General features: G+C 51.3%; 1 protein-coding gene across 3 annotated transcripts; it reads left to right on the top strand.

The window, feature by feature from the left end:
- Window positions 1–65: 65 nt before the first annotated feature.
- DGKA (diacylglycerol kinase alpha) lies at window positions 66–23537 on the top strand. 3 transcript variants are annotated; one of them, XM_040983999.1, is made up of 24 exons: window positions 66–169; window positions 4386–4530; window positions 4888–4961; window positions 5268–5400; window positions 5610–5684; window positions 6633–6682; window positions 7011–7085; window positions 7216–7335; window positions 7442–7556; window positions 8052–8140; window positions 8289–8408; window positions 9230–9328; window positions 9505–9588; window positions 9849–9922; window positions 10065–10139; window positions 10784–10869; window positions 10959–11048; window positions 21196–21356; window positions 21588–21652; window positions 21889–21979; window positions 22266–22464; window positions 22566–22686; window positions 22875–22935; window positions 23189–23537. In XM_040983999.1, exons 2-24 carry the CDS (start codon window positions 4467–4469, stop codon window positions 23270–23272), a joined length of 2205 nt encoding a protein of 734 aa, XP_040839933.1. In that variant the 5' UTR covers window positions 66–169; window positions 4386–4466; the 3' UTR covers window positions 23273–23537. The 3 variants fall into 3 exon arrangements, with proteins under 3 accessions (XP_040839933.1, XP_040839926.1, XP_040839938.1); XM_040983992.1 differs by lacking the exon at window positions 66–169 and adding an exon at window positions 3785–3967; XM_040984004.1 differs by lacking the exons at window positions 66–169; window positions 4386–4530; window positions 4888–4961; window positions 5268–5400 and having other exon boundaries at window positions 5628–5684; window positions 5772–6682.
- Window positions 23538–23627: the final 90 nt, after the last annotated feature.

Below are 23627 nucleotides of genomic sequence, written 5' to 3'. Positions count from 1 at the left end.
AGGCCCCGGGCGCGGGCGGGCCGGCGGGGGTGGGCGGGCAGCTGTGTCGTCAGGAGCGGGGCGGCCCCGCGGCGGGCGCGTCTGCCTGGCCCGTCCCCTCCAACCCAGCTCGGACTCCAGCTCCGGCGCCGGCGCTTCAGCTCCCACCGCACGCCCTCCCCCAGGCAAGGTAGAGACCCTGCGAACTCCCGCCACCTCCCAAGCACTTTCCTCGGGGCGAGAGGGGGCTGCGGAAGGGGCCACCCCGCGGGTTGGGTACAGGCTGCTGGGGCGGGCGAGAGGAAGCGTGACAGCTGGAGCGATCCTGGGAGGGTTTGAGCTGGGTCGCAGGGGCAGGGGAAGGTTGGGCCAGGGCCAGGAGGCAGCGTTACCCCATGTCTTCCTCCCTGCATCCCTCCGGCTCCCTCGCGGAAAAGGGATGAAGCGCAGTTCCCCGGGAACCGACCCGGAGGAAAGTCCCTTCTGGAACCTGCCCCGCCGCCGCTGCGCGGGTGGGGAGGGCTTTTTGTTTGGCTTGTTGATCCCCAACTCCCCATCCGCATCCTTCTCGCACCTGTCACCGGGAAGTTACTGAGAACAGGAGTCTGAAAGCTACTTTCCACCTGCTACCGGGAGAGATGAGCTTTGCCAGGAAGACACGCAAATATTATTGGGCATCTCTTAAGTCTCAGAACGTACAAGCCCACATCCCCCGACATGCCAACACTTCCTCCTGTACTATGCATTGTCACCCTCCACACACAGGCGCGCATACACGCCGTCCCCTTTCACTGGGCAAGCCACCATAGGCCATGCTGGTGGAGGTTTCATCAATTCTGAGGCCAGCAATCCCCTCTCAGGGACCACAACTTGTTGCAGGAATGGACAGGAAAAACACAAAACAGAAAATAGACGCCCCCTGCTTACTCGATATGGATAAGGGAGTCAGAAGTTTGTATAATTTTACCTGGGCCCCTCTCACCAGGGGTGCCTACCCCCAGGGTTTCTTGTAGGAACAACCTGAATGTCCTGGGGTGGCAGGGTGGGTGGGAGGGTGGGGGTGCAGCTAATTCTTGAGGAATGATTGATTTCTGTAGAATGTGACCAATGAATGCTAAAGTAGATGAGGAAACTTTAAACGTTAACTCTTTGTTTTTGCTAGAATAATCTGTCTTTTGGCTAACAGCAATGTTTGTATTTAATGTTGAAAATTAAAACCAGAGAATGACGGGCTCTCAATTGGGTGTAACGGACTGAAGCCAGGATGACACTTCTCCGGTCCCTGGCTCTGGGAGGGTTGGTGACCCTGAGTTCGGAGGATGTCCTAGGGTCCTCAGCCTCCAAGTCAACTTTGCTGGATGTGGGTAGGGAAGCCAGGAGTGGAGGGAAGGGTGAGTCACGAATAGCTGGCAGGCAGGCAGCAGACCCCACCCTCCTCCCAGCCCTGGCATTCGCCTGGACTAGCCCAGGTTATAGCCTCAGGGTTGGGATGGAGTCCCAGGACAAAATAGGACTTGTTCCAAATGTCTAAAGGTCCCAGGATTCTGCAACTCACTGCCTGTGAGTCCAGGAGCAGCCACACATGCAGGAGCCGCCACAGGGGAGAAAGCAGAAAGACAACTGAATAGATCCCAGGTCCTAGCCCAGGGGTGTCCTTGAACCCTGACACTCTAGTTTCCAGCCACCTCATCAGCCTCCTAGAGGCAAAGTGCAGAATCGTGGCACTATTATGTGGCTGCACCTGATACCAATAAAACGGAGGGACGTGTACCACAGGGCTCCTGGGAGATCTAGCGTGTGTCTCTCCAATCAAAACATCGTTTTCTTTGCCTGACCTGGCCAGACTTGGTTTTCTCCAAGTATCACCTTTCATAATAACAATGGTAGCTAGCACTTATGGAATGTTTACTCTGTTTCATTCAGGCTATTCAGTACCTTGCATGTGTTTTCTTGTATTAATTCCAACCATGTGACTCCAGGTACCCATTTTACCAGTGATAAAACTGAAGTTTAGGGAGATTGAAGGACTCATCTAAGAGCTGGGATTCTAATCGCTCACGCCTAATTGCAAAGCCCATGTGTTTCCCCTTTCCTGTGTGAGTACACAACCCCTCCAGGTTTAGAACCTGGAAGAGACAGGAAGGGGCAGGAAAGTGTTGACTCATGACAGGAAAGCTGAGAACCGTCCTGCATTCTCTCATTGGCTCTGGTTGGCTCTCTGTCACTTTTCAGATTCCATTTCCTAGAACTTTGGAATCATCTAAGAATCCCCAGGGGTAATTAGAGAAGCTAATTAAGCCACACAGGCCCTATTGATCTTGAGACTGTTAGACACTCATTAGATCTGTTGGTAGCAGTCATTAGATTATAGTTCCTGAAGACAGCCAGATCCTTTCTGCAGGCTGTTGATGTCACAGCGGGAGCAGGAACGGTGCCCTGGGCAGGGGTGAACAGCAGACGGGACCCAGGGTAGAGGCTGGCACCATCACAAAGGAGAGGGGCTGGGCTACTTTTATAGGCTCTGATTGCCCTCCTGAGCTGATCCATGAGTGGCTGCTGGAATCCCTCTGTACATCATCTAGTCATTGAAAAAAATCTCTTTATTTAGCACCTACTGTATGTATGCCACAATACCTTCTATTCACCTGGTGGATACATTGGCATGCTGTTTACCCCTAGGTAGATTAATAGTCCCAAAACATGACTCCCTTATCTTGCACAACCCTATGTACAATCCATACTGAGCACCCACTGCATGCTAAGCACTAGCTATGTATTGAGGGGGCAGTGCCTGCCCCCCAAGAAACTTTTATTTTGGTAGAAGACAATCAACGCAGAAATAAATAGAGGGAAATCATTTCCACTTGGGCTTAGTTCTATCAAGGCAGCAAGGTGGTAGGGGTGTGGACTGCGCAAAGGAGGGGAGCTTCCTCAGCCCAGAACACTCAAAGACGACGTTCTGACGGAGCTGACAGTTCAGGCATGCATGATGCTGGCTCTGCACACAGGAAGGAGGAGGGTCGCAGGCAGACAGCACAGTCCACCTGCCAGCTCTGCACTTAGCTTGTGTGTATGGAGCAGGAGGACAGGGAGTGCAGGGGGGTGGGAGGACAACAGGAGGACAGAATGACGTGTAGGCAGAGGCCCCCATGCCATCCTGGGACTGGGGCTTCTACTTTTCCACCTACCACTGCGTCGGCCAGTTTGAGGCTGTTTGCCCATCCATGACTGATCGTACCGATCATTTCCTGTCTTCCTGAGATTTGATTTTAGTTATACATGCAGTACTAGCTGCCAATTCTTGGTGGCTTTCACCATGCCAAGCATTGTACACGGCTCTTTTGGTGTCTTCTTTCATGTAAGACTTTGTAAGACGAGATTCATTCTTCCTATTTCACACACACAGCCTTGCCAAGTCCCACAGTGTTATCACAGCTGAGAAAGAAAGCCAGATGTGACTGGCCCTAGTTCTGTTGGACTGCGTTACCTGGCTGAACTAGAATGATAATGTAAGACGTTTTATTGTGGCTGCAGCTGTTAGGCGAGCCTCAAGGCAGGCGGTCCCCAGGTTGATGGTCAGCAGGATCCACGTGATGCCTGCTCTTTGGTCTCTGGGTCTGACAATCCAAGCCCCCCCGCCGGGCTTCCGAAACACTTCAAGCTCTGCTGACCCTGCCAGGGAAGAAGGAAGCCCCCGGTCTCGGTCTCGGAGCCTCCAGCCGCGCGCCCAGAGCCCTCCCTACCCGCACCTCCTCCCAGCCCCGCGCGCCTGGGTCCCCTCCCTTCCCCAGCCGAGCTCCGCGGGAACGCGGGCGAGGCGGAGCCCCAGCTAGGAACCCAGCCGAAGATGATTCCTTGGCACGCGTCAAAAGCGCTAGAGGTCGTTGCAGGGCGTGGGTGGCCCGGGTAGAGAGAGTGGCTGAACGGGCTGGGGGCCGGCTGGAGGCAGAGCGAGATGGGGTCGTGGCCCGGGCACCGTGCCAAGGCTGTAAGAATCCCTACCCCTGCCGCCCGCAGACCTTGACCGGCCGCCACCGCCTCGCTGGGGTCGCGGGCAAACGCAGCTGGGCAGCTGGGCAACTGGGTGGGTGGGAGGGCGGAACATTGCAGAGCCAGGGGCCTGTGGATTAGCGGAAGGCGCTGGGGTAGGCCTGGACCACAGACAGGACAGTGCCGAGTGTTGAGGTGGGGAGGTGAGGGTGGTCAAAATGAATCGAGACCGACTGGGGCAGAAGCATCCAGAAATGGAGGCGAGAGAAAGGCAAAGATGAGTCAGAGATGAGACAGAGGACTGACCCCGTCAGGGCGAGCAGAGATCTAAGGGAAGAGGAGGCTGATGCGGAGGGCCGAGTGGAGCAGGCAGCAACGAGGCGGGGACAGCTGGGGCTTGCCATCATCTTCCTCAGGCCTACCCTCTGAAGAGGACCAAGCGTGGGAGGTTCTACTACGAAGCTGCCTTTCTGGCCATCCTCAGGAAAAACAAAAAGATGGCTAAGGAAAGGGGCCTGATCAGCCCCAGCGATTTCGCCCAGCTGCAGAAGTACATGGAATGTGAGTCCTCCTCCCAGAGGCTCAAACCAGGGGGACCTACCCTCTTCCCCGCAACCCCTCCTCCCACCCCCTGCCCCAGCCCCTCGGGCGCTTAGGCCCGTGACCAGCTAGGGGAGCCCACCTTTCCTATATCTGGGCTGCTTGCTCTAGGTCTCAGACAAGTAAAGTTTAAGAATAATTCCTCTCCATCCTCCCATGTGTTTCCCTGGAACTTCTTGCATCATCTCATTTGATTTTGTTGTTGCTGTTGTTTTTGTTTTTGTTTTTTCCCCTGCTGGATGTCTTGGGTGGGAGTGTGGCAGGAGGTAGCAACAGCCGGGGGACTGAATGCTCTTCTCCCACTTCCTTCTCCCCTAGACTCCACCAAAAAGGTCATCGACGTCCTGAAGCTCTTTGAGGAAGACCGCATGTCCCAGTACCTCCAAGGAGATGTGCGTGGCCGCTGGGCAAATCCTCTCCCTGGCCAGTTCCTCCCATCCATGTCTTAGGATTAGTAGTCTGGAACTGCCCTTCTTCCTAGAGACTCTAGTGTCTGCTGTCACAACAGACATTGTTAGGACCAAACTAGAGAGTCAGTGAATTCAGGCCCCAGACACCCTAGTTCTGCCCCAGGCACTTCCGGGCTCTGCATCCACAGCCTCTGTCTCCATCATTGCCCAGCTCCCAGCCCACCCACTCCCCAGCCTTTAGTCCCCAGCCCTGACCACTCCCAAGGGTGATGTCCACTCTTCTCCCAGGCCATTGGCTATGAAGGATTTCAACAATTCCTGAAAATCTATCTGGATGTGGACGATGTTCCCAGCCATCTCAGCCTGGCCCTGTTCCAATCCTTCCAGAATGATCACTGCTCAGACAGTACTGTTTCAAAAGGTATGGTCACTCGGGTAGGGCTGGCCTGGGCCGCTGGAAGAGAAATCCAACAGGTGTGAACTTGAGCATGAGAGTCCAATCCAGTCACATGGTGTGGGGGTGAGGGCTGGGGGGCTCAGGCAGGGCCAGAGGGAGGAAAGTTAAGGGGAGAGAGGAGCTGACATAGGGGGACCCCTGACCTCAGATCCATTGCGATTTTCCATCACCAGATGTGGTGTGTCTCAGTGATGTCTCCTGCTATTTTTCTCTTCTGGAGGGTGGCCGGCCGGAAGACAAGCTGGAGTGTGAGTTACCCTACTAGATTGGGAGAGGGGAGGAAGGGGAGAGAAAAAGAAAAGGGTTCTCCAGCCTCTCTCCCCTCATTCTTTCAGGATTCCTAAAGGCTGACAGGGCCAGACAAAGGTGGGGCCAGAGTACGGGCCCATTTCCTCTTATCTCCCCCACCCCCAGATGACTTATCCCTAATGCCATCCGCCATAGTCAATCCAGTTCCCCCCCGTCTTACATGAGCGTGCTTCAAAAGATTCACGGAAAATGGAATCAAAAGACACAGATAGGGCTGGGATGCCAGTGCTCCCTGGCTGAGTCCCGAGGTTCGCTCGGCTCCTGATGCTGGTCCCTGAGAACTGGTTTCTGGGAAGTAGCAGGTGCGATGGCTAGACCCCTGCCATTCTTGAGTTCCCAGCTGCCGACTAGACTCTGGCACAGCCCCCAGCCATTGCAGGCATTTTGGGAGAATTGGATAGGAGCTCTCAGTGTCTCTGTCTGGCTCAAAACAAACAAACAAACAAACAAAAAACAGGCAAAACAACAAAATGTTGACTTTGGTGCAAAAGAAATCATTGAAATCCATGCTCATGTAGGGGCTTCAGAAAACTCATGAGACATACATATTGTGAAAAAAACCATGCTTGGATTTCAAACATTACTTGGCACTAAAGCTTGTTTTTGAATTTCATTTTCTATGAGCTTTTGGAAATGCCCTGGTGTGTTCTCACATAGGGGACTTTGGGATGTTCTCGGGCTATGGGAGTGTGTGTTGTCTGCCCTGGCAAAGCCACTGCATGCCCACTTGCCCTCCCTTTGGGTCTCCTTCAGTCCCCTTCCCAGCTCCATGTTTTTCACCCAAAATCTCTCCCCATCTCTGTTTCCCTTTTACGAATTCTGAGTGTCTCTCACAAAATGACCTTGCCCTCTCCTGCCCTTCCCCCCCGCAAAAAAACACCCCACAGTCACCTTCAAGCTGTACGACACGGACAGGAATGGGATCCTGGATAGCTCGGTGAGTCGGGGGACCCAGAGGATGTGGGGCAAGGGAGCATGTGTCTGTTTGGCTGGACTTCCCATCTCAACCCTTCCAGGGTCCCAAGATGCAGAGGAGGCCTGGGGAAATCATTGAGTTTCTCTTGGCTTACGTCAGGGAGTAGGGTCTAAGCTCCTGACTCAAGGAGGATGCTATGGATAGGAATGGGGAGGGCTGCCTCGGACACATACAGTGATGGGGGCGCGTCATCTGGGGTAGAACCTGGGAACCCTGACATCTGGCGAAGAGCTGGGATGGTGGTAGTAGTGGGAATGCGACGTGGCCATTCTTACTTTCCTTGCGCCAGGAAGTGGAGAAGATCATCCTGCAGATGATGCGAATGGCTGAATACCTGGACTGGGATGTGTCGGAGCTGAGGCCGGTATGGCAGTTCCTCCTTCCTAGCCTTTCCCTAGGGAGTCTGCCCTCCCCGCCCCCAGCCCCCTTCGGGTGCTCTGGTGAAGAGCCGAGTGGGGTCAGAGCAGCCCCTCCAAGTCCCTGCCCACTCGCAGATTCTCCAGGAGATGATGAAGGAGATTGACTACGACGGCAGCGGCTCTGTCTCCCTGGCCGAGTGGGTCCGGGCCGGGGCCACCACCGTGCCACTGCTGGTGCTGCTGGGTCTGGAGATGGTAAGTACCAAGGCGTCTCCCCCCGCCCCGCCCCCAGACACGCAGCTGCCCTGGCTGGCCCTCAGAGGGGCTGCCTCACTCGCTCTTGTCTGCTGTGTCCTTGCAGACACTGAAGGATGATGGACAGCACATGTGGAGACCCAAGAGGTTCCCCCGACCCGTCTACTGCAACCTCTGCGAGTCGTGCATCGGTCTAGGCAAACAGGGGCTGAGCTGTAACCGTGAGTGATGGTGCAGGGGAAGGCTGGGGGCAGGACACAAGAGGGTCTCTAAGCCCAGTCCTCGGAGCGAGAGAGGGCTCTGTTTAACTCCTAGGCTTGCTTCAGTCCTGGGGGAAACCACCTAACTTCTGTATGCCTTCCTTTCCTCTGTGAAGAGGCAGTAGCTATGAGCATTACCTAGTGGATGCATGAGACGTGCTTCCCACGGGGCACACATACTATGAGATGTAATGAACACTATTATTGTGGATGTCTCTATGCCTCTCTTGTACCACCAAGCCTAGCTGACACATGAATGGTCCTGTTTTTAAAGGAAGGATGAGACAGAGGCACAGGTGTTGGAGATCACACACCCCCTTCATTCTCTGCCACACCCTCAGAGCAAGGAGTTAACAAGTTCCAGATCTGTCTCACCTTCCCTCTCCCTTACCACCAAATGAAGACAGAGGGAGAGGAGCAGCAGCTGGGCCTCTCACCTGCTCCCCTCCCCCACAGTCTGCAAGTACACTGTCCACGACCACTGTACAATGAAGGCCCTGCCCTGTGAAGTCAGCACCTACGCCAAGTCCCGGAAGGACATTGGGGTGAGAGACCCCCCCCTGACCACCCATGTCGCCATCACTGCCCTTTTTGCCCTGGCCCCTGACCCCTTGTTACTCTCAGCTCCTCTCTCTTCTCCAACCCCTGCTCAGACCCTCCTCTGACAAAAACCTGTTTTTCCGCCCCCGCAAGGTTCAATCACACGTGTGGGTGCGAGGAGGCTGTGAGTCGGGGCGCTGTGACCGCTGTCAGAAAAAAATCCGCATCTACCACAGCCTGACCGGACTGCATTGTGTGTGGTGCCACCTAGAGGTCAGTCTGGGAGTTGTCCGTGCAGGTTTGGCCTAGGGCCTGTTCCCACAGTTCTCTCACACCTACAGTGTGTGTTTTTCTTTCATCTCCTTTATTTGAAAGGTAGAGTTCCAGAGAGAGAAGGAGAGACAAGGGGGCCGGTGCTGTGGCATAGTGGGTACGGCTTCTGGCTGCAGCCTTGGCATCTCGTAGGGGTGTCTGTGAGTCCAAGCTGTTCCACTTCCACAGCAGCTCACTCCTAATGCACTTGGCAAATGAGTGGAGGATGCCTCAAGTCCTTGGGCGCCTGCGCCCACGTGGGAGACCCAGAAGAAGCTCCTGGCTTTGGACCAGTCCAGCTCCTGCCTTTGCAGCCATTTGGGGAGTGAACCAGTGGATAGAAGATTTTTCTTTATTTCTCTTTCTCTTTCTAACTCCACCTTTCAGTTAAAATGAAAGAAAAAAAAAGAGAGAGAGAGAGATAGCTTCCATGTATTGGTCCATTCCCCAAGTGACTATTCTAGCTAGTACTGGGCTAGACTGACCCTGGGAGTTAGGAGCCTCTCCTGATTCTCCCACATGTGTGTAGAGGCTAAGCGCTTGGGCCATCCTCTGCTGCTCTCCCAGGCCCCTTAGTAGGGAGCTGGATCAGAAGTGGAGCAGCCAGAATTCAAACCCCCACCCACTTGAGGTACCAGTACCCACTATTGCACCATGCCAGCCTCTCTTATCTTTTTAGCGTCCCAGGGGCCCTACTCCTGAAGGTTCTCTTTCCAGCCCACCCTTCTAAGTTGAAAAGAATGCAGGGTCCCCCACTCTCTCTGATGCCCCATGTTTTTCAGATCCATGATGACTGCCTACAAGCCATGGGCCAGGAGTGTGACTGTGGGGTGCTCAGAGACCACATCCTCCCCCCATCTTCCATCTATCCCAGCGTGCTGGTGAGTGCCTCAGGCAGCAGCTAGGAGAGGCCAGGAGCACCACCCTGTCACACGCACGCACACACACACACACACTCACACAGCATCATTTTGAACACAAAGCTTGGAGACACACACCTGTGCAGGATGCAGGCACAATCTAACTCTCTCCCTCTTGGCTTTCCCTCCCCACTCAGGTCTCTGGACAGGATCGGAGACAAAGCAAAGCCAGCCAGAAGACCTTGGATGATTCAAACATGAGCACTTCCGAGGCTTTGCGGGTACAGGGCTGAGAACTTGGGCTTCCCACGTGGGGGTAGGGGTGCATTTCACACCTTTTGGCTGGCAGGACCTGAAATGGGAAAACCCGAGGGAAGGGTATCAGCCTTCTAGAAGCTCTTACTGGGGTGATGGCAGGGAGAGAGAGCAAGTCTCTGGTGTGTGTGTGGATGGGGGTATGCTCTTTGCCCCCGTCTCCCGGTCCCAGCGCCCTGTGACAAAATCCTGCTCTCTTTACCCTTACTCCTTTCCCCCAATACAGATTGATCCTGTGTCTAATACTCACCCACTTCTAGTCTTTGTCAATCCTAAGAGTGGCGGGAAGCAGGGACAGAGGTGAGGAGGGACGGGCCGGGTCTTCTGAGACGGAGCGGGAGGGCGCGTAAGGGCCTTGAGGGGACCATCCATAGGGGAAGCTGGGGGTAGTACCCCTGGAATTCCCCCTCACCAGCCACAAGCCCTCCTCCCCCTCACACAGGGTGTTTTGGAAGTTCCAGTATATACTGAACCCTCGGCAAGTATTCAACCTGCTCAAGGATGATCCTGAGGCCGGGTGAGGAGCAGAGATGGGCTGTGGGTTACTTCTTTTTTTAAAAGACTCTAATTTATTGGAGAGAAAGAGAGCAGGAGAGAGAACTTCTGTCTGTTGGTTCATTCCCCCAAGTGTCTGCACTAGCTGGGCCAGGCTGAAGCCAGGAGCCTAGAACTCAGTGTGGAATCTCCCACATGGGTGGCAAGGACCCAAACGCTCAGGCCATCACCTGCTTCCCCCCAGGGGCCTTAGGGTGGGCGTGACTGGAAGCAGAGGCACTGGGACTCTGCTATGGGTATCCCACATAGCAGCTTAATTCACCGACCCCCCCATTCCAGTGTTCCTGGGGGGCTGTGTAACTGTGTGCATTGGGAAAGGGCAGGAGAGAGTGCGTGCTGGGACGGGAGTGAACGTGAGAGCCCAGGATTCAGGACGCCTCTTTCCCTACGGGCCCCCTGAGCACTCTGGCCTGTCTCTGTCCTACTTTCAGTGGATAGCACTGGAATTTCCCTGGCCATGGCAGAGGGGCCCCAGCATTCCCATGAGCCTTTTCTCTGGCCTTGCTAGTAACTCAAGGCTTGTAATGAAAGGAGAAGACGAGAGCGCTGAGAAACACCCCCTCCAACTGTCACCCCTCTTCCTCTTTTCCCTGTTTGTTGTCTCAGACTTAGGTTCTTCCGAGACGTCCCCGATTTCCGGATCCTGGTGTGCGGGGGGGATGGCACCGTGGGTTGGATTCTTGACACCATCGGTCAGTGCATGAGGGAGGCTCTGGGTAGGGGATTGGAATCTTCCAGAAGAACTCACACCCTGCCTCCATCTCTTGGCCTGCCTCCTCAGACAAAGCCAACTTGCCTGTTGTGCCTCCGGTCGCTGTGCTGCCCCTGGGCACTGGAAATGATCTGGCTCGTTGCTTAAGATGGGGAGGAGGTAAGGGGCAAGGGAAGGGGTCTTGCCGATGGCTGGGCTGGGGGGAATTGAGTAGGAAAGGAGAGGCACCCAGGGGAGAGTCTAGAGAGAAAGGGTTGGGGAAGGAAGAGAAGCACAGATGTTTGAAAGGAAGAGGCAGGGACTGAAATTAGACCCTGGAAGGGCCAAGGATGACAGTCCCCTCTAAACCTGAAAATGTTTTGGGAAGATCAGGAGGATTGGAGAAGAGCTAAGTAAGCCAGGGCTGAGTGAAGGAACTAACAGGAAGCTGTGACCCAAGTCACTCAGTTACCCAGGCAGTTCACCAGGGGTTGCGTGTGCATTGCCTGTCATTCTTTCTGAATATATGGCCCAGTCTGTTGGCTGCTCTCTGAGAGCTTCAGGGCTGCTCTGGGTAGATAAAAGAGCTCGGGGCATGGTGGGCTGTGTTTGAAGTGCCCTGGAGTCTGGGAGTTCAGAATTCAGCTCTGAGATCTCCCTGAAGGTTAGGGCACTCAAGTCATACATGGAGGGCGGCAGGCACTCTCAGTGGAGGAACCGGGTAAGGACAGGCGTCCCCAGGCAACATAGTGCTGTAGGGAAACTGGGAGAACTTTCTGGTGATGGGACTTGGCTTGCAGGGTGTGAGGCAGAAAAGAGGGAGTGTCGGGCCAAGGAGAGAAGGGTGTAGGGTGTAGAGGGCTGTGGATGCTGTGCTAAGCCCTCTCGCCTTCTCTGCCACAGATCACAAGCTACACAGTCTGTGGAAGTGATTTTAAGATTTATTTTATTTCTCTGAAAGGCAGAGTTGACAAGGGGAGGGTGGTGGAAAGAGAAAAAAAGAGATCTTCATCTGCCGATTCACTCCCCAAATGGCTGCAACAACTTGGGATGGTCCAGGCCAAAGCCAGGAGCCAGGAACGAAGCAGCCCAGCCAGTACTGAAACCTGCACCCATGCAGAATGCCAGCATTATGATGGCACCTTAACCAGCTATGCCCCAATGCCTTTCCCACGGAAATGGTTTTATCTATTTTGTGTTGTCTGCCTGCGGTGTTTTCAGTTTCTTTTGAGTTTGATTCTTCGATCCAGCACAGCCTAGCAGCACTGGAATTAATGAGCTGGAAGCCCTGGCACTTGACAGTTAACCAATAGGTTGTGGTGGGAGCGCCAGAAATAAGTCTACTATATTTGCTGCTTCTTGGGATGCTAATTTTTTTCTTTAAAAATTTATTTTACTTGTTTATTTTATTGGAAAGGTAGATATACAAGGAGAGACAGAGAGAAAGATCTTCTGTGTACTTGTTCACTCCCCAAGTGGCCGCAACAGCAGAGCAGAGCTGATCTGAAGCCAGGAGCGTCTTCTGGGTCTCCCACGCAGGTGCAGGAACCCAAGGTTTTGGGCCGTCCTCTATTGCCTTCCCAGACCACAAACAGGGACTTGGATGGGAAGTAGAGCAGCTGGGATATTAACACACGTTCATATGGGATCCTGGTGCATGCAAGCAAGGATTTAGACACTAGGCTATGTTGTCGGGTCCAAGATTTATTTATTTTTATTTGAAAGATTTACAGAGAGAAAGAGAAACAGAAAAGGAAAGATCTTCCATGTGCTGATTCACTCCCCAAATGGCCATAATGGCCACAGCTGAGCTAATCCACAGCCAGGAGCCAGGAACTTCTTCTGGATCTCCCACATGGGTGCAGAGACCCAAAGACTTGGACCACCCTCTGCGCTTTTTCAGGTCACAAGCTGAATGGGAAATGAAGCAACCAGGACATTGAACCAGCAACCATATGGGATGTTGGTACTTAAAGGTGAAGGATTAGCCTCTTGCACCAAGCGCTGGCTCAAGGCACTGATTTTTCAAAAGATTTTATTTTAGGCTGGCATGGGAAACTAGGAAGAGGCTCCTGGTTCCTGGTTTCAGATGGGCTCAGCTCTGGCTGTTGTGTCAGGGAGTGAATCAGTGAATGGAAGATCTTTGCTCTGTATCTCCTTTTCCCTATAAACCTGTCTTTCCAATAAAAATAAATAAGACTTTAAAAAAAAGCCTAGATGCCACATTGGAGTGTGTGGGTTCAACACTTGATGCCAGCGCCTGGTTGCAGCTCCCTGCTAACATAGGCTCTGGGAGGTAGTGGTGACAGCTACAATAACTGCATCTTTGCCAGCAAGGTGGGAGATGTGGATTGAGGTCCTGACTCCCTGCTTTGGCCAGCCCAGCTTAAGCTGTGAGCATCTTAAGAGTGAACCAGCAAATGACAGAGAGCCCTATAGGTCTTGTTAACTCTGCTTTTCTGCCTTGAGAATGAATTTTCTGAAAGCATTTTTTAAAAAAGATTTTATTTATTTTTAATTGCAAAGTCAGATATACAGAGAGGAGGAAAGACAGAGAGGAAGATCTTCCATCTGATGATTCATTCCCCAAGTGAGCCGCAATGGCCAGTACTGCGCCGATCCAAAGCCAGGAGCCAGGAACCTCTTCCGGGTCTCCCACGTGGGTACGGGGTCCCAACAATTTGGGCCATCCTCGACTGCTTTCCCAGGCCACAAGCAGGGAACTGGATGGGAAATGGAGCTGCCGGGATTAGAACCAGCACCCATATGGAATCCCGGCATGTTCAGAGTGAGGACTTTAGCTGCTAGGCCATGCCGCCGAGCCCAACTTTTTTTTTAAGGTTTTATTTACTTATTTCAAAGGCAGAATTAAACAGGAAGAGAGGGAGAAAAAGAGTATGAGAGAAACGTTTTTCATCCATTGGTTCACTCTCAAATGGCTGCAGTGGCCAGGACTGGACCAGGAAGAAGCCAAACACAGGAACTCCATCTGGGTCTTCCATATGGGTGGTGCAAGCACTTAGGCCATCTTCTACTGTTTTCCCAAGATCATTAGCAAGAAATTAGATAAAAAATGGAGGACCCAAAAAACAAAAACAATAACAACAAAAACAAAAATTCAAATAAAAAAATGGAGGGCCTGGCGTGATAGCCTAGCAGCTAAAGTCTTCACCTTGAACGCGCCAGGATTCCATACGGGCACCGATTCTGATCCTGATAGTCATGCTTCCCATCCAGCTCCCTGCTTGTGGCCTGGGAAAGCAGTCAAGGACGGCCCAATGCCTTGGGACACCGTACCCATGTGGGAGATGTGGAAGATGCACTTGGCTTTACATTGGCTCAGCTCTAGCCATTGTGGCCGCTTTGGGAGTGAACCATCAGATGGAAAATCTTCTGTGTCTCTCCTCCTCTCTGTATATATCTGCCTTTACAATAAAAATAAATAATCCTTTAAAAAAATGAAGCAGCTGGAATATGAACCAGTGCCCATATGGGATGCTGGCACTGCAGGTAGTGGCTTAACCTACTGCATCACAACACCAGCCCCTAGAATGAATTTTTTTTTAAGATTTATTTATTTTTATTACAAAGTCAGATATACAGAGAGGAAGATCTTCTGTCCAGTGATTCACTCCCCAAGTGACCGCAACAGCCGGTAGTGCGCCAATCTGAAGCTGGGAACCAGGAACCTCTTCCGGGTCTCCCACGTGTGTTTCAGGGTCCCAAAGCTTTGGGCCATCCTCAACTGCTTTCCCAGGCCACAAGCAGGGAGCTGGATGGGAAGTGGAGCTGCCGGGATTAGAACCGGCGACCATATGGGATCCTGGTGCTTTCAGTGCGAGGACTTTAGCTGCTAGGCCATGCTGGGCCCTGAATTTTTTTTTTTTTTTTAAGAAAGTTGAACAGTACAGAAGGAAATCTGCTTTAAAGACGATTGATTCAGGCTTAAACATGTTGAGATGCCAGAAAAGCCACCGGGTGGACATGTTGCAGATGTTGCAAATAGGCATCAGGAATTTAGAAGAAAAATCCAGGCTAGAAGGACACATCAGAGAATCCTCTGCTGCTGGGTGGGAAGTGACATTCTGAGAGCAAATGAGCTTGCCCAGTGGGAGGGGCTGGAGAGACCTTGGGAGCAGCAGAGGTGAGGCCGTAGGAAGGCCAGGGGGCACCTGCTGTCACCACCAACAACACGAATTTTTTGTCCTTGAGTTCTGGAGGGCAGACATCTCAAATGGGTCTTGCTGGGCCAAAGTCAAAGTGTTGTCAAAATATGTCGTCTTTCTCAGCTCTAAGGCTTGGACTTGGCTTTCCCTCCTTCCATTCCCCGGCTGGCCGCTGCTCTTCCAGCTGGCAGGGTTAGGCTCTAGCCTCCGCTTCCTTTGTCTTGTGGCCAGCCAGGGCTCTTCCTCCTGCCTCCTTCTTCTGCCTTTGCAACTGGGGTGGGATCCCATGGTGCCCATCCAAGCTGCCAGGATCACCTCCAACATCAAGGTCTCTGATGGCGTCACGTCTGCTAACACTCTTCTGTCAGCCAAGGTGACATACTTGCAGGTGCTTAAGTTTGGGGAGTGGGTAGCTTGGGGGCAAGAACGGAGGTCATCTGGTCTACTACAGGAACTGAGAAAGCAGTCAGCTAGGGTCCTGTGTCTCCAAGAGTGTGAGACTGCAGGGACTGACAGAGGAGTTGCATGAGCTGGAACTAGAAGGGAAAACAAACTCTTGGCATTGGCAGGAAGTGCTGGCAAGCCTGGCCGACAGTTAAAGCAGGGTGGGATGGGAGACACGCAAATGACAGTGGGCTGAGCTATCAATGGAATGTGGGGAAGTGAAGGCTTATTTTCTTAACCTTTTTCTCTCCCAACTATAAAAATAATACATGCCCGACATAAAAAAAAATTCAAATACTTCCGATCTATAAGCCAAAAAAGTAAAAGTTCCCGTAATCTATCCTGTGAAGTTTTTAAGACTTTTTCCTCTGTGTTTTTTCTTTGGGATTTCAATGTTTCTTTGCACCAAAACAAATGTCTTTCAATCCCGTTTAATTATGATTTAAATTTTTTTATTGACTTTTTAAAAATTTTTATTTGAAAGAGAGACAAGGTCTCCTGTCCATTCATTCACACCCTAAATGTTGGCTGGACCAAAATGAAATCAGGATCTGGAAAATCAGGATGGGTCTCCTGCATGGATGGCAGAGGCCGCAGTACTTTTTGTTTTGTTTTGTTTTGTTCTTAAGACTTATGGGGCTAAGGGCCAGTGGCTGATGGTCTGTGCAATAGCTAAACAGGCTGATCCTCCACCTGCAAGTGTTGGGATTCATATAGGCATTGGTTTATGTCCCAGCTGCTCCATTCCCATCCAGCTCCCTGCTTGTGGCCTGGTAAAGCAGTGGAGGATGGGCCAAAGCCTTAGTATTCTGTACCCATACTGGAAACCCCAGAAGTGGCTCCAAGCTTTGGATCGGCACAGCTCTGGCCATTGTGGTGATTTGTGGAGTGAACCAGCATATAGAAGATCTTTCCTTCCATCTCTCTTTCTCCCTGTAAATCTGCCTTTCTGATAAATATTAAATAAATGTTTAGGGAGAAAAAAAAAAGATGTATGGGGCTGGGAACCAGTGGAATAGCTCAACTGGTTAACCCTCCATCTGTAGCACCAGCATCCCATATGTGGTCCAGTTCATGTCCCGGCAGCTCCACTTCCCATCCAGCTGCCTGCTTATGGCCTGGGAAAGCAGTTGAGGATGGCTCCCTCCCGCATGAGAGACCCAGAAAAACTGGCTTTTACACTGGCCCAGCTCTGGCTGTTGCAACCATCTGGGGAGTGAAGCAGTAGACCTCTCTCTCTCTCTGTCCATCCTTCTCTCTGTAAATCTGCCTCTCAAGTAAAAATAAATCACTTAATTTTAAAAAAAAGATTTATTTTTATTGGAAAGTCAGATATACAGAGAGGAGGAGAGACAGAGAGGAAGATCTTTCGTCCGATGATTCACTCCCCAAGTGAGCGCGACGGCCGGTGCTGTGCCGATTCGGATCCAGGAGCCAGGAACTTCCTCCAGGTCTCCCAAAACATTGGGTCATTCTCAACTGCTTTCCCAGGCCACAAGCAGGGAGCTGGATGGGAAGTGGAGCTGCCGGGATTAGAACTGGTGCCCATATGGGATCCTGGGGCATTCAAGGTGAGGACTTTAGCTGCTAGGCCACGCCTCTGGGCCCAAGAATTTCTTTTCTAAACAAAGATGTATTTTATCTATTATTTTAATTATTTGAAAGACAAAGTTGCAGAGAGAGAGAGACTTCCACCAACTGGTTCATTTTCCAAATGGCTGCAACAGCCAGAGCTGGGCCAGGATAGAGCCAGGGTCTTCATGTGGGAGTAGATATCCAAGCATTTGGGCCATCCCCCACCCCTTTCCCAGGCCATTAACAGGGAGCTGAATCTGAAGTGGAGTAGCCAGGACTCAATCCAGTGATCATATGGGATGCCGCTATTACAGGTAGCAACTTTACCAGCTGTGTCACACTAACAGTTTCTGAAATCATTTTTAAAGGAAATACATGTGATGGACTGGTGCAATGGGTTCAATTCGATAATCCTCCACCTCCATGTGCCAGGATCCCATATGGGCACTGGTTCGTGTCCCAGCTGCTCCATTTCCCATCCAGCTCCCTGCTTGTGGCCTGGGAAAGCAATAGAGGGTAGTCCAAAGCCTTGGAACCCTGAAGCAGTGTGGGAGATCAGGAAGAAGCTCCTGGCTTTGTATGAGCTCAGGCTCTGGCCATTGCGGCCACTTGAGGAGTGAAATTGTGAAGATCTTTTTATCTGTTTCTCCTCTCTGTAAATCTCCCTTTCCAATAAAATCTTTTTAAAATGTTTTTTTAAAAAATATCTAATTAGTTTATTCATTTGAGGAAATTAATGAATTAAGAAAAAATGGAAAGAAAGCTTTCTTTTTTTCTTTTCTTTTTTTTAATGGTCAATAGCTGAAGTTTATTAGTGGCACCAAGCTTTTCTACAATGAGGGTTACATAGGATAAGGGAGAAGGCTTTGAAGAGTTTACATGGTCTCCCATAAGCCTGTCTATGGAACCCATCAACTATTTCCACGCCCTTATCTGAAAGTATTTCTCTTTGTATATCCAATCAATTGTCCAAGAGATCCCTCTTCTCTGTTTTGTAAACTAGGGGGAATGTACTCTTAGAAGAGCAAGAAATGGGGAGAAGCCAGACTTAATGTTTTACAAAGCAACTTTACCAGGGACCCAAGACCCTAACTGCCTATTATCCTGTCTGACTCTTCACATTCCTTCCTCCAGAATGGACCCTGGCTGCTGCTAAGGACAGGGGGCAAAGACTGCTGTAACTGCTTCATGCTAAGAAGGGTGTAGAAGGGCAACAGTAGCAGGGTGTTCTTCAAGAGGGTAGGTCTAGGGGTTCCTAGTAGATGAATGTTATTGATATCCAAAGTACTGCTTGGAGCTTCAAGGCTTCTCTTTGTTGAAGTCAATTGTTGTAATCCCTAAGGGTCTCAGGAAGACTTTCAGCCTGTTGTGAACCAAAAGGAGTGTTCTGGTTCTTCCATTCTTTGAGGAGGTTCTGTGTGGTATTCTATTTTTCCCAAGGGCAGGGTAGCAATTGAGGTAGCTGTTGTACTTTCAAGGATGAATGAGCCATAGAGGAATTCTATAGTTTTCCTTAGGATCCATCAGAAAATTCTAAGGAGCACAACCTCTTTCGGAGGTGGGGAAAGGGCTCCATCGCCTTTTTTGTCTGCTTCCAAGTCCCTCTTTGGGTGCCACTTGTTCACTGTTTGGCATCGATGGACTTGAAGCATGGAGCCAATAATCACACATGTGGACTACTGACTACTGATGGTCAATAGTGGAAAGAGTTTTCTTCTGCTGACTTCCCACATGCCTGCAATAGCCAAGACCCAGCCATGCTGAAATTGAGGGCCAGAATCTCAATCTGAGTCACCCATGTGACTGGCAAGGATCCATTAGGAAACTGGAACTAGAAGCAATGCTGTGACTTTAACACATGAAATCCAATAGGGAATGCAATTATCTATCTTGTATTAAACTCTGTGTTGAAACACCTGTCCCAAAAGCAGTTTTGGGAAATATTGGGAAAAGTATGTGCATTTCTTAATATAAAATATGTATTTTATTTAGCTGAAAGGCAGAATGAGAGGGAGAGATGGGGAGAGAGAGAAAAAGATCTTTCACCCATTGGTTCACTCCCAAAATGGCCAGAGTCTGGGGTTGGGCCAGTGTGGAGCCAGGAGCCAGGATCCTGGAGCTTCTTCCAGGTCTACCATGTGGGTATAGGGTCCCAAGGACTTGGGCCATCATCTGCTGCTTTCTCAGGCTATTAGCAGCAAGGAACTAGATTGTAAAGGGAACAGCTGGGCTCTAACTGGCACTCCCATGGGATGCTGGCATTATGGAAAATGTAGCTAACCTGCCACGATACCAGTCCCTATAGGTGCATTTTTAATTTTTTTAGAGTGTATGTTTGTTTATGTATTTTTATTTATATAATCACACAGAATTTAAAAATGTAATATAATTCAGGCCTAGTATGGTAACCTAGTAGCTTAAGTCCTTACCTTGCATGCTCTGGGATCCTACATGGGTGCTGGTTTGTGTCCCGACTGCCCTACTTCCCATCCAGCTCCCTGCTTGTGACCTGGAAAGGCAGTGGAGGAAGGCACAAGGTCTTGGGACCCTGCCACCTGTATGGGAGACCAGGAAGAAACTCCTGGCTCCTGGCTTCAGATCAACTCAGCTCTGGCCGTTGTGGCCACTTGGGGAGTGAATCAATGGATGGAAGATCTTTTCTCTCTGTATTTCCTTCTCTCTGTATATCTGAGTTTCCAATAAAAATAAATAAATAGTTAAACAATTAATATAATCCTATCTGTACCTCTTATTTGCTCCCACTTCTGTGCTTTACTCCGGAAAGGCTTTTACCAATCAAAGACCATAAAAACATTCACTTCAATTTTTGTCTGATGCCAATCCCACTTCATATTTTTCATTTAAATTATTTGATCTATCTTGAATTCATTCTGCCGTAAGCAGTGATGTCTGCATCTGGCAGCATTTATAGAATATGCTACTTTGTTCCACTCTTTTTTTTTTTTTTTTTAAGATTTCTTTTTATTATTTTTTCATTGGAAAGGCAGATATACAGAGAGGAGAGACAGAGAGGAAGATCTTCCGTCCGATGATTCACTCCCCAAGTGAGCGCAACGGGCCGATACTATGCCGATCCGAAGCCAGGAGCCTCTTCCGGGTTTCCCACGCGGGTGCAGGTTCCCAAAGCTTTGGGCCGTCCTCGACTGCTTTCCCGGGCCACAGGCAGGGAGCTGGAAGGGAAGCGGGGCTGCCGGGATTAGAACCAGCGCCCATATGGGATCCCGGGCGTACAAGGCGAGGACCTTTAACCACTTGTGCCACCGCGCCGGGCCCACTTTGTTCCACTCTTAATTGAAAAGTTATTGTGCACTATATTCCCATACACATCTGAGTTTATTTGGAGGTCCCACTTTACTCTTGAACTTTAAAAAAAAAATCATTTTTTAATTTGAAGGGCAGGTTTTACTGAGAGAAGGAGAGACACAGAGAGATTTTCATCCATTGGTTCATTCCCTGAATTATCTCAATGTCCAGAGCTGAGCCAATCTGAAGTTAGGAGCCAAGAACACTTCCTCCTGGTCTCTGACATGGGTGCAGGGGCCTAAGGGTCTGAGGCATCCTCCACTGCTTTCCTAGGCTATCAACAGGGAACTAGATGGAAAGTGGGGCAGCTGGGACATGAACCAGCACCCATACAGGATGCTGGCATTGCCAAGACAGAGGATTAGCGTGTTGAGCCACCGTGTTGGTCCCTGCTCTTGAACTTTTTATTCTACTAACTGTGTCAGCGTCACACAATGTGGACTTCATTGCTTTATTCTGCATCTATCTGGCAGAATGGAGTGAGACAGCAGGGGTGGGGACTGCAGGGAGATTATCCCTGTTTTGTCACAGTCATTGTCAGCATTTCCCCTGCCAGTGTTCTCTCCAATGTTCCAGATGCATGTTGGAGTCATTTGGAGATGTGCACACAACATAGGAAACAGTCACCTTGCACAGCAGAATGGAATGAAGGCTCAGCAAGAGGCTGAGCCTGGGAGTAGCTGTGGGAGTTGTGGTGCCTGAGCTTCCTGGCTGGCACCAGGGCAGAGATGCTTAGAGATGGGTCAGGGAAGGAGCTGAGAGAAGGAGATCTCTCTCAGTTAGGGCTCCACACTCACCTGCTGCTCTTCCTCCTCTAGGGTATGAAGGACAGAATCTGGCCAAGATCCTCAAGGACCTAGAGACGAGTAAAGTGGTTCATATAGACCGGTGGTCTATCGAGGTGATCCCTCAGCAAACCGAGGAAAAGAGCGACCCGGTCCCCTTTCAGATCATCAATAACTACTTCTCCATCGGAGTGGTCAGTGGATAGGCATGTGGGGATGGGAAGGTCCAGGGCTGAACGTGAAGAGGCTGAGGAGGAGGACTCTGGTGCTGGGAGACAGGGGAGTAGAGTATGTAGGTGTGAGGTGTAGGATAAACTGGGATGTGCTGCAACCATCCTGCAGGGGAAGTGCGGAGAGAGTCAGCTCCATGCTGAGGCAGAGGGGTGGTGGAGGGATTCTGGTCTGACAGGCCTTGACCTCCCCAGGATGCATCCATTGCTCACCGGTTCCACGTCATGCGAGAGAAATATCCCGAGAAGTTCAATAGCAGGTGCACAAAAGGAATGGAGCAATGCGGGCCTACCCAGCGGGTTTGTGGGGTGTAGGGAGCAGATTGTGACCAAATTTGACTCACAGTGCTTAATGGGGTGATGACATGCCAGGAGAGCCCCTTGTGGAGTTGGGGGGTGGCGGTTGATATTCTTCCCCATCCCCTCCCTGGGGCCTGCCATCTCTGTGTAACCTGTCCCCTCCCTGCTGGGCCTTGCAAATTGGGGGCTGATGCAGAATGAAGAACAAGCTGTGGTACTTTGAGTTTGCCACGTCCGAATCCATCTTCTCAACGTGCAAAAAGCTGGAGGAGTCCTTGACTGTTGAGGTATGTGTCATGTCCCGCCTGAGTTGGACTGCAGCTTCATTGAGTCAGGTCTCCCTTCTCAGGCGTCCTCAGAAACCCCTCATGTCCTTGAACCTGTACCCCTTGGACTTCTCAGCTCTCCAACCCTGACTCCTCAAGTCCTCAGGAAACATGAGTCCCTATTCCCCTCCCTTCCCCCCGCTTGAAACCCTCCAAATCCTGGCCTTCCCACTATGGCAGCCATGACTCAGCCACGAGATGAGGATCTCTTTTCTCTCCTCCTGGGGCTCTGCTCCACTTCCCTCAGATCTGTGGGAAACCACTGGATCTGAGCAACCAGTCCCTGGAAGGCATCGCGGTGCTCAATATCCCCAGCACTCATGGTGGCTCCAACCTCTGGGGTGATACCAAGAGACCTCCTGGTGATATCTATGGGATCAACCAGGCCTTGGGCAACACAGCTAAAGTCATTACTGACCCTGATATCCTGAAAACTTGTGTGCCAGGTGAGAGGAACAGCCTGGGCACTGACTGGGTGGGACTGAGGTGAAGGTGTGACCCCCTCCCTTTGGGGGCAGCCAACTTCTACTCAATTTCTCACCCCCAGACCTAAGCGACAAGCGACTGGAGGTTGTAGGGCTGGAGGGTGCCATTGAGATGGGCCAGATCTACACCAAACTCAAGAGTGCTGGACATCGGCTGGCCAAGTGCTCTGAAATCACTTTCCGGTGAGGATACCCTCGCCCTCCCTGCCCAGACAAGGAGTGGGAGGGGCCTGGAGAACACTGGTGTCCCAGGCACAGTGTGTGTGTGAATGGGGCGGGAGGGGAGAGGGTAAGGTAGAGGAAGGTAAGAAGCTGAGTCATGGTGAGGGTCAGGTCAGGAGATCTCCACGAACCTTCCCTGGCCCCCACAGCACCACAAAAACCCTCCCAATGCAAATCGACGGGGAGCCATGGATGCAGACGCCCTGCACGGTGAGTCTCCCCCTGCACCTCCCGAAAGTGAAGCCCCGGACTCCAGGGCTCAGAAACCTCCAAGCCCCAGCTTACGCTTTCTCCTGAGGCCTCGCAGTTGTCTCTGTGTACCATTCCTCCCATACCTTGAATTCTCAACCTGTCCAGCTACCTTCCCCACATCCTGTCCACCCCCCATCTCCCCAGCCCCTTGAGGCTGCAGTCCCCAGCGTGCCAGGAACTGCCTCTGATGCGTCCTCTTCTTCCCTCCCAGATCAAGATCACCCACAAGAACCAGATGCCCATGCTCATGGGCCCACCCCCCCGCTCCTCCAATTTCTTTGGCTTCTTGGGCTGAGAGGGGACACTTCCTGCCACCTCAGCCTTGCAGCCAGCCTTGAACTCTCCTTCCTGTCTACAGACTGCACCCCTACAGCTCTGTACATTGCTGCCATGCCCTCCTGCAAGCTCAGAGGGGCATTCCTTCATCCTCACAGTATTTATTATCCTGCCCCCCCACTCTTGCCCACACACACTCACACACACAGACACACACACCCCACATACATTGAAAGTGCCTCATGAGAATAAAATGACTTTTTTCCCCACTGGGATATTGTTAAGTAAGTGGTACACCTGCTTCTTTGATCCCTTCCCTCCTTCAAAAGACAGATTCTCCCAAGAAGCTAGAGAACAACAGCACCAGGTTCTCA

Source organism: Ochotona curzoniae, unplaced genomic scaffold (assembly GCF_017591425.1).
Source record: "Ochotona curzoniae isolate NIBS_2020 unplaced genomic scaffold, NIBS_Ocur_1.0 contig_1014, whole genome shotgun sequence".
NCBI classification, from domain to species: domain Eukaryota; kingdom Metazoa; phylum Chordata; class Mammalia; order Lagomorpha; family Ochotonidae; genus Ochotona; species Ochotona curzoniae.
The sequence above is the reverse complement of the archived record's forward strand: the minus strand, read 5'-3'. Positions and strand labels throughout refer to the sequence as shown.

Bases quoted from the DNA above. Each gene is read 5' to 3' on its own strand.
- DGKA (XM_040983992.1), top strand. From the start codon at position 3,935: ATGGGGTCGTGGCCCGGGCACCGTGCCAAGGCT. The intron at 4,531-4,887 runs GTGAGTCCTCCT...CTTCTCCCCTAG, and splicing joins GCTGCAGAAGTACATGGAAT to ACTCCACCAAAAAGGTCATC. The intron at 10,140-10,783 runs GTGAGGAGCAGA...TTGTTGTCTCAG, and splicing joins AAGGATGATCCTGAGGCCGG to ACTTAGGTTCTTCCGAGACG.